Raw genomic sequence first — 10,915 nt, 5'->3', positions numbered from 1 at the left:
AGAACAACACAAATGAGTTAATTATTTAAGGTTTTTCACGGAATACGCTGAAAAAATCGCGAACTAGAATTCCATGGTTAAAAAAATACATTCTTTCAACCATTTTTTCGATTTTCAATTTTTTTTAGAATTTCTCAGTAATATTCATTTTGCAATTTGATTATTCATTTTTCAACCTTCAAACACTGATAGAAATTTCCTGCTCCAGGATGAATACTCTGTGGATAAATGCTCTTTTTTGTCAATAGAACAAGTTTTTTATTAATTTATTTAATTTCCACATATGTTCAAAGATATTGGATATTATATAAATTATTCCTAGAGTTAAGTTGTATGTTAAGGGTTGCTTCCCTAATTCTTTTCACTGCAGATTGCCAAATACATCAACTTACAAGACTGACGTGAAAATTGTTTAGGTCCAACTTTTAAAACACCTCTTGGCCAGCATTTCGAAGCTTTACCTTGTATCTATAATAAATATTAGAATTATTCAAAGATTTGAAACTCAGGTAGGACTCAACTCTTTTATTCAATTGTAAAAATGGAAAAGCTCTACTCTAGGGATGCTAAATATTTTATTTAATGCGATCTGTCCAATAAATTATCTATGAATTTAATAAAGTCTACATTTATATTTGAGGGATTCGTAGATCAGCCCCTTGAAATAATAAATATGATTAAATTTATCACTCCATTAATCCATCTATCTAGGTATATAATATCATAGTATCATTCCTTATACTATGATAATATCTAAAAAATTCCAATAATGCACTGAGGGGTTTAGTCCAAATTAATCAATTATATTTAAATATACAAAGTTATACAAAGTTACGTAACCCCGAAATTATTAGTAGATGAAATAAAGTATTGTATTACTTTTGAGATTCAAAATTATTTGCATTTGAATTTCTTTTCAAAAATTCTAATTCTTTTGTAAATAGGTGAACCAACAAATATTCTATGTAGATACTTTTAATTTTATATAAATCATGATACTATATGGATGTTTGTACAAAATTTCAGCCAGAATTTTTCATTCGATTAGTAAAATTAATTTGTTTGTATTTCTCTACGAGTGCATTCTTACCAATTATCCTTACAAATGAGTTCCTTTGGTTTTCAGGTACAAGCCAATAGATGGCGGTTACGTATCTTAAATATATTTTATACTGAATCTTCTCGAATAAATGGGAATAGCATTGATCCAACAATCATTCGAATTCTCTCGAACGTCTTCGAACTTAGAACCTAGAGCAGGGTATTCTGATTATGAATCAGAATATACTAAGCGTCATATAGCTATTTTAACTCTGACTAGCAATCAGAAGGGCCTACCCAAGGACACAGCGATTTTTCAGTAATTTGTCTTCCATTTTTGTTATTAGATTTATAGGACGGTGCTAGTAGTTATAATAATTTTAAATCCGAATTTCAATCATGTGATAATATCGGAAAAGTCGCTGTATGAAACATCTCCTTAAATAGCTAGTATGATAAGGTTCCGATTTAAACAATTAATAAAAAGTGTTTTTAGTTGTTTCTAAGGGAGCCTTCACACTATGCGGCTATCCGATATATCGGATTGCTATAGCAATGCTGGCCTCAACTGCAAATGTGCAGAGTCAACAAATTCTTTAATCTAATATAAAAATTCAAGAAAAGCTTTTGAGCGCTCATTCGTTCATAACTTACCTATATTAAATAGTCAAAACTCCTCAGAGGGGAACTACAGGGATATCGAAAACCGTTAGAGATACAGGGTGGCTTAAATTACAAAAAAGTTGCGTTATTTAGGGATTAATGTGTTGGTGTTAACAGATCCAAAATATCTCCAATGGTTCCCGATATATCTCGAAAAAACTGAAAATCGATCATTTCTTTTTTTCTGTATACCTCATTTGTTTCTGGTGATAACTTCACGATATTTGGTTTGTAGTCATTATCCAATATAGAGTTTCTAATGGTGTCGTCAGATTTTTTCTGTTTTCCATTGTTTCAGAGACGCGATAGTCATTGATTTTTCTTATGAACGATATATTGGTTTTCCTTATGACGTGATAAAGAAAAAAATTACGAACTCAACAATATATCACACTCTACAAAAATATCGGGTCTAGGTGCGCAAATTTGAAGAGTTTTTATGTGAAATCATCACTTGACTATTGCGTCTCTGAAACAATGGAAAACAGAAAAAAATCTGAAGACACCAGATATATTGAAGTTATCTCCAAAAACAAATTAGTTATACAGAAAAAAAGAAAAACTCTATTTTCAGTTCTTTCAAGATCTTAGGGACCAATGAAGATCTTTTGGATCTGTTCACACACACTCATCCCTAAATAACGCAACTTTTTTGTAATTTAAGCCACCCTGTCTCTCTAACGGATTTCAATATTCCTGTAGTGGCCCTCCAAATAGTTCTAACCCCTGTATATTTGCCTTCACAACAATCTGTACTTTTTGTATTTCATTGGGAAACGAAAATACTCAATATTAATATTTTGAATTATTTTTGTTAGCTAGAATAAACGATTAGTTTTTATTAATCTTTAATATGTGTATAGCCATATACAAAGATAAACATACATAATATATCACCAATAAAATGTCCTATTCGAATTCCTCAATCTCCGGACAGTTAGACGGAATCATAATTTTTTTATATCCAGAAGAACTACTCGTTTTCAACATTCTACAGTACATGTACTTATAAACATCTATTTAGAATATACATAACAATTATCAACAATTAGTTCACTTATAATACAGCTGTTGTACATATTTTAATCAAATAAAAGAGATTATTTATATTCATATATATATTAATGACACTATCACATTTAAATTTAAATAATTCCTACAAGCACAAACTACAATAAAATATAAAATTCTTCGGTTTTTACTAATCATGTATTTTCTATAAATACTTCATAAAATATAAATTATTCAGTCTTTATTTAATAAGTTATATAACGGAAAAGCTGAATTGGCCAATCATTGATTTTATATTCAAGAAATAAATGAAATTCTTCTATTAAATCACTTGCTTAAAAAATTAAAAATAAAAATATTTACAATATCCCGTTCAACCCAAAAAGTGACTAATTCAGCAAACTAAACGATATAATTTAAAGTAATTGAATTATCAAGAGACTAGAAAATTCCTGAATGTATTGTCTAAATTAATTAAATACTCTAGAATAAACTAAAAAACAAGAACATTAAATTTTCCATAAAAAAGATCAAATTGTACCATCAAATTCATCAATTATTCAATATTTATATCTAAGTTACTTTTGTGAGCAATATTCTACCTGCACATGGTTTATTTTAAGGATGCATATTAAAAATATAAGACTTGAAAGGCATATAGAAGAGCTGGAGCCTCAAGCAATAATATGAGCAATATCTATAAACAAACAAATAATCCACTAAAATTCATTTTTCTTAATGACTTCAATTGCTAACTTGTAACCAGTTCTTCTACAATGTATAATTCGATTCATTAAATTGGTTTGGCACAATCATTTTCCCATCAGGAATAAAATTACAACTGTTCTTCATAAAAACTTTTTAGCATTACAGGATCACAGGCACTATAAAAGTCAGGTTTTTCTACTATTCATTTATGTTTGTTCTTTTTCTCTAAATAGGCATCATATTAAATTATATTTGCTTGTTATTGAAATATCCATTGTTCAATAGTGAAATTATTCAAAAACAATTGAGTAGATGCAACCTGATTTTATATGGTTGTTAGGCAATCTGAAACTACTTGAACTATTTAGGCCAATATTCAAAACAATATAATATAGGTAAAAACTTAAGTTGAATAAAAAAAAAAAGATTTTGGATTGCCAACAGAAAATACCAAAAAACTTATACTTTAGTTCTTACAACAATTAAGTCATAAATATTCACACAAACAACACAACACAAAATATTGAATATTTTCCAATAAATACATTGCTTACTTTATGCAGTATGTGGTGGCGAAGTTCTATAATTGGATGTCAGACCTGACCATTGGTTGTCCCTGAAATGGGATTTATAAAACAAGAACAACCCAATCAGGACTATTGGAAGACCCAGTAGGGAGCAGATCAACTCCCCAGAAAGTGATGGTGACCAGATAATCGAAGAACCTAAGAAAGAAACATAATATATATATATATATATATATGTTTTATATTTTTAGATATCTTTTGATTTTTTTTTTGAATGAATGTTTTTCCACTAACCTCCATTCTGAAGTGGAACCAGCTTAAAAAGGCTCCACCATATTCCTACTATTGGCAAAGAAGAACTCATAACTGCAATTGTATAGACTGCAGATTGAGATATCATCAGAAACTTCACAGATACAATACTGAATAAGATATAACTCCCAAGGAATAACCAGGAAAATGGGAAAATATTTCCACAATCATTGAAATCTTGATTTTGGAATAGTTTAGGAGTAAAATGACAAATTACACCTCGATTGCTCAAATTGAAGAAGTCCGTAAAACTGGATCCCTGTAATAGAAATAAAATAAAACAATTTTTCAAAACATTAAAAATACTCAAATTTATAATTTCATAACATAATAGCCAAAGAGCAAAGCTTTAGGGTGCTACAAAGCACTGAGAAAAAAGGGATTCCTAAGGTATATACTACTATTTTTGCATGATCCAACTGGCATACACCAACGAAGGGAGTAAGACTCACTTTACTCCCACTTTTGAGGGAGTAAAATAGCTCATTACAAATAGGCCATGCAAAAAATTGATTATGTGTAGGCTTAAGTAAATCTCTCATATAATAACCTGATGATGAAAATTCAATACTCACTTTTCCAATGGAGGGAATAATATCAGTCCAAAACATAGAAACTATCATTATCCATCCAAGAACATGTATCAATAATGAAATATGCACAGCTGAAATTTTGCTATTACGTTCATTAATTGACTGACCATTGTTGGTAAAGATGTTAACTCCGTTATCTACTATGGGAAAAGCTACAGTTCTAGATATTGTAGTTAAGAGTGATGGGGTATTATTTGATGGTGGAATATCCTATATCAGAAATGATTAATTAATAAGATATAATAATTTCAGCATCAATTTTGATGAAATTCAAATAGGTCTAGAATCTTACATTAGTTTCTGTTATCAGTAAATATCTTTCCAGCAGGGTGTAGAATCCTGAAAAAAGTGCCAACCCTACAACATATACTACAATCCAAGTAGTGTGAGTTTTCCAAGGCCAATTTCCTGTATCATCTGAAACGCGAACCCGTTCATAACCTCTGCATCTGAATTCATCACAAAGACCATAATCAACTGCAATAAAGAGGCCAACAATAATTGTAGTAGCAGAGAAAATTCGTTGTAAACCCATGACTGCAAATAAGAATCAATAAAATTTTTACCAGGTGTGCAATATTTTACTTTTACTTACATTTCCTACAAAAAATGAAGTAATAAAGTAAAGAGAAAACAAGAATGGTTCCTTTCATAGGATCTTGTAGATGGCACATAACTCTCTTCCTATCTACAGCATAAATTATCAGAAATACGCTTGATGTATACAGAAACGATAAAACGATCAACTTGGATAACTTGATGGGATAATTAGTTATCCACAAATTTTTGTAAGATTTGAAAAAAAATTTTCCAATGAGAAATATCAGGTCGAGAAAAAGAATACTGAAACTTGAATTCAGTAAAATCAAAGTATATGCATCACTTTTCACATTCATCGAATCGAGGTATGCAGGGAGTAAAATCATAAGAGAAGCTGAAGAGAACAAAAGTGCAATTTTTGTTGTTATGAATTCACATTTGGAATAGCTGGTAGTAATAGGATATCTACAATTTCCCAAATAGTTGTCATCCTCCGGAGTTTCTGTTGAGCTACAATGCTCATGATCTTGATCCTCTGTATCTGAGGATTCATCATCTGTTATTTGCAATAATTCTGCATGATCATCTTCCATGATTACTCTAAAAATTTCACTTTTTCAACTGACTATGTTTAATGAGAAAGATAAATAAAATTATCTTAGAATTTCAAACTATTAAAATCAATCGTTATAAAGGAAATTATTCTCGAAGAATTTGTTTCCAATATTTAATGTGAAATTGAAATTACTCAAAACAAATTGACAATTCCATTGTAAACAAGAATGGAGTAAGTTTGTCTATGGAGTGAGCCGTAAGGCGTGGTTTCATTTCTAGTGGTGTGGAACTTTTGAACTACGACACAATGAATTTTCAAATGGTAAAATTTGTGTTCTGTGATGAAAATGTTGACTGACACATCAATATTCATCATTTCTACTATTTAATTCATAATGCTTAATAATATGTAATCTTAGTTGAAATGAGACATATCGGTTAGAATCAAAATGAAATTCCCGATGCTGCAACTTCTCCTGGACTTAAGCTACGCCCTAGATCGTAACTTGATGTTTGAAGAACGTATTTTTTGGGGTGTCTGCGACAAATACTTCAGGATGTTGTACCATTTTATTGATTGATTCGACTATGTAGATCACGAAAATGCTTGCAGTTTGGCGATTAGTACATAACTTTATCTAATCTAGCAACGAGACGTGAATCATTGCCTTTAAATTTAGAAGAGGAATCGAATCATAGTATTCGTAGTATTCTTGCGGATCCGCGGGATTGATTCTTATCCCGCGGATTTGCGAGATTGATATTTTGGTGCGAGATTGGATTCCCTAATCACAATTTTTTTTTGTTGTATCCATAATACCGGGTGGCCATTTGAAAACGAAACAGACGAGATTACAGACGAAATAAAGTTTTTCGATAGAAATGCTCGGACAGGTTGATTTCTGTTTCGAGGGGGACAACTTAAGATGTAGGTTACGGACGCATAGCGCTTCAACCCTTGCTGCTACAACCCCCACCCCCAATTTTTGAATAGGGAAGATGGGGTGAGTGATACCTCAATTTAAAGGTATTTTTATACTGATTTCAGCACAGTAATTGTTTTTTCATTTTATGCATTAGTTCTCGAAATATTCATGCGTTAGTTAGTTAGGAGGGAAGCCACAGTCATGGTTGTTTTGAAGCTCAAAATGTCGATTTTTCACAAAACACTACAAGTGCCATGAAAACACCACTTCATTTTCAAATACTTAGTTAAGAATATTTCGAGAACTAATGCATAAAATGAAAAAGCAATTACTGTGCTGAAATCAGTATAAAAATACCTTTCAAATGAGGTATCACTCAGCCCATCTTCCCTATTCAAAATTTGGGGGTGAGGGTTGTAGGAGCAAGGGTTGAAGCGCTATGCGTCCGTAACCTACATCTTAAGTTGTCCCCCTCGAAACAGAAATCGACCTGTCCGAGCATTTCTATCGAAAAACTTTATTTCGTCTGTAATCTCGTCTGTTTCGTTTTCAAATGGCCACCCTGTATATTATGAGTATTCCAAAGCTCCTGATATAAATTCGGAGTTTTTTAATTTTTCAAGCCGATAGATTCATAGAGGTCCATAGGGTGTCCCAAGTTATCGTATACAGGCAATATCTAGCTTATTCGACAAGATAATAAAAAAATAAAAAAATTGCTTTGAATAACATCAAAGTACCTTTCCAATTATATATAAAAAAGGTTCTTACATTTGAAAGCCCTGTGGTGGCTACCCCCCATTCTTTAATTTTCAAATGGCAGCCCCTGTATATTGTCAGTGAAAATTGTCAATCTATTTGGAATACAACGATAGCACATACTCAGTATTTTTTCAGTAATAACAACAAAAACATCAATATTTTGTGACTTCTTTTAAGTTATTTAATTATCTTTATAAAAATGAAATGTCTCTAACCATGTTTGTACAAACTTCACACAGGAGAAGTAGATGAATTTATTGTTTTAAAAAACCGATGATTTTTATAACAAAAACTTGCTTTAAATGTTTCTTCAATTTTTGAATGACAAAGTAGGTATTTTGGTTGCAATTCATACTTCATGAAATGTCAATTTTTTGTTGTTATTAATAAAAAAAAATACCAAGTATCTATGTGCTATGTGATTATCGTTGTATTACAAATAGAATGACACCCAATTTCCACTGACAATATACAGGGGGTGGCGGGGGTGCCATTTGAAAATGAAAAGTGGGAGGTAGCTACCTAAGGCCTGTCGAATGTACGAACCTTTTTTATACATCATTGAAAAGGTATGTATTTGATGTTATAACGGGTGTTTTTTTTCGAGGTATATAAGTTTAAGTTGGCATTACTGTTCAAGATCGCGACCGATTTAACAGCTGTCAAGTGATTTATTCTCAGTTTGGTTTGGCAATTCATCATGAATAGACTCATGTCTGAACAACTCTTGCAAATAGTGCAATTTTATTTCGAAAATAATGGTTCTGTGCGGAATACGTATCGCGCACTACGTCCATTTTATTTTGTTTAGCGATGAAACGCACTTCTGGTTGAATGGCTACGTCAACAAACAAAACTGCCGCATTTGGACTGAAGCTAATCCTCAAGTGTATGTCGAAACACCGTTACATCCAGAAAAACTGACTGTTTGGTGCGCTTTATGGGTTGGTGGAATCATTGGTCCGTAATTCTTCAAAAACGATGATGGATAGAACGTTACAGTCAATGGTGATCGGTATAGAGCCATGATTACTAACTTTTTCATTCCTGAATTGAACAATTATGATCTCCAGGAGCTGTGGTTCCAACAAGACGGCGCAACATGTCACACAGCTCGTGCCACAATCGATTTATTGAAAGACACGTTTGGTGACCACCTAATTTCACGTTTTAGATCTGTGAATTGGCCTCCAAGATCTTGTGATTTAACACCGCTAGACTACTTTCTGTGGGGCTATATAAAGTTATTGGTCTATGCGGATAAGCTACAAACCCTTGACCATTTGGAAGACAACATTCGCCGTATTATTGCCGATATACGGACACAAATGTTGGAAAAAGTCATCGAAAATTGGACTTTCAGATTGGACTACATCCGAGCCAGCCGTGGCGGTCATATGCCAGAAATCACATTTAAAATGTAATGCCACAAGATTATCTTGCGGATAAATAAAATTCATGTCAATCGAATAATCCATCGTTGTTTTATTGCAATTTAAAGTTCTATAGCTTAAAAAAAACACTCTTTACAAAGCAATTTCTTAATTTTTTCAATTATCTTGTCAAATAAGCTAGATATTGCCTGTATACGATAACTTGGGACACCCGGTATATTGTGTGAATATTTTACGTGAGAAACAGGTATGTACTGAATTATGAAAACTTCGGTAATTTTTCGACATTGAAGCTTCAAAAATAAATCTAGAAGATACCGCAAACGTTCTCTTGACCTTCAGCATCGTCTAGATCCTTGAGAAAAAGAGATGAAGAATTCGAAGAAATCTGCTTGAAGGAAAAAGATGAGAACTTTGATTTTAAGGCAGATTTGGGTAAAAAAGAACCTAAGGCAGTGACTAATGCCGGATAAAGGTAAAAAAATTCAATGTCAGCGTTATTTCCATCTTCATTGCTATCGATGGAAGGTTTTTCAAATTTTTGGGGTTGAAAAATTTCGTGAATTGTTCCGTTTTAGGCGCCTATAGAATTGATTGATTAATTCTTTGGCTCATTAATTGAGATACCCGCTAATTAGCAAAGAAAGCAACCGAATCTAGCCATCTCCGCCTAGATATCGGTAGCGTCTCAGCAGCATCTTGAAGAAGAGTCTATTGTGGAGAAGGAGGATTCTGCAAGTTGATTACCTTCGTATCGTTAAGATAACATATAAAAGACAATCTTGTGGGAATTTGGAATTAGTCAAATCTGTATATAGTGCCTGTGCATGTTTGTTCTTATATGAGAGGATACCTGTGGCATGAAACATGGTAGGTCAATGAACACGCCTTCATTCGTAAAAATTTTTTTACGCAATAAGCTCATCGATGACCATAAGCGGTTCACGTATCTGAATATAATTTGTGGTTGTTTTGAGTGATTAGGTTACACATCTTGATGCAATCGATTATCGGAACATCTACAACGTTTTGGATTATGATCAATTGGAATTTTATGCTTTCGTTTCAAGATCCGGTGGAAAAAAATGGAATTCATTCAATCATCTGAATTTTTTTTGGGACTAATGGGGAAATTTTATCATCAAAACTAAATGAATGGGATAGGATTAGGATTGGAATATTTTAACACTACTTTATGCTTTCGTTTCAAGATCCGGTGGAAAAAAATGGAATTCATTCAATCATCTGAAATTTTTTTGGAACTATAATGGAAAATTTTATCATCAAAACTAAATGAATGGGATAGGATTAGGATTGGAATACTTTTACACTATGTAGAGATGATTAATAAAAAAAAGTATTATATTCAACATTACAGAAAGAAATCAGTTTTTTTTTCAATTGAAATTTTATTCCACTTGAATTTTGTACAACGATGTGATTTTTGCGTATTTATGTTGATTAGTCGAGTAAAATATTTTGTTTATTGTGAGAATTGCCTTTCTTCATTACGTAAATTTTTTAAAGATTGAATCTTATTCAATAAATTAAAAGCCATTGTCTAGAGAATGCAAACCTATAATTACTGAAAATTGACATATTTGAATATTCAAATATTTGTTTTCTGATTTCATGTATTTATTTGGAAATACGATTCACTAAACATCTATATCAACTACCCTGAATTCAAAATAGTTAAACCACTCTCAATTTTCCTCTTCAAAATGGTTATAATGCCCTCATTCAGATTCTATCGGTTTTCTCAATTTTAAATTTTTTAAATTTCTTGAATATTTATCTATATTTTCCATTAAAACATTGGATCATTCTTTATTCTTATCAAATTGCCGAACATTCGAAGATTCTGAGATATTTTGAAGTAG

At 31.8% G+C, this 10,915-nt stretch overlaps 1 protein-coding gene across 1 annotated transcript; it reads right to left on the bottom strand.

Annotated features, from left to right (window-relative positions):
• Nucleotides 1–2,535: 2,535 nt before the first annotated feature.
• On the bottom strand, nt 2,536–6,220 carry LOC123678168. Its single transcript, XM_045615035.1, has 5 exons — nt 5,451–6,220; nt 5,148–5,392; nt 4,838–5,065; nt 4,245–4,521; nt 2,536–4,148 (listed from the first exon to the last, which is right to left on the bottom strand). The coding sequence occupies exons 1-5, from the start codon at nt 5,986–5,988 to the stop codon at nt 3,979–3,981; spliced, it is 1,458 nt and encodes a 485-aa protein (XP_045470991.1). The 5' UTR covers nt 5,989–6,220; the 3' UTR covers nt 2,536–3,978.
• Nucleotides 6,221–10,915: the final 4,695 nt, after the last annotated feature.

This window comes from Harmonia axyridis, chromosome 4 (genome assembly GCF_914767665.1).
Source record: "Harmonia axyridis chromosome 4, icHarAxyr1.1, whole genome shotgun sequence".
Lineage (NCBI taxonomy): Eukaryota > Metazoa > Arthropoda > Insecta > Coleoptera > Coccinellidae > Harmonia > Harmonia axyridis.
Note: the sequence above shows the minus strand (reverse complement) of the source record. Positions and strands in the feature narration are given on the sequence as shown.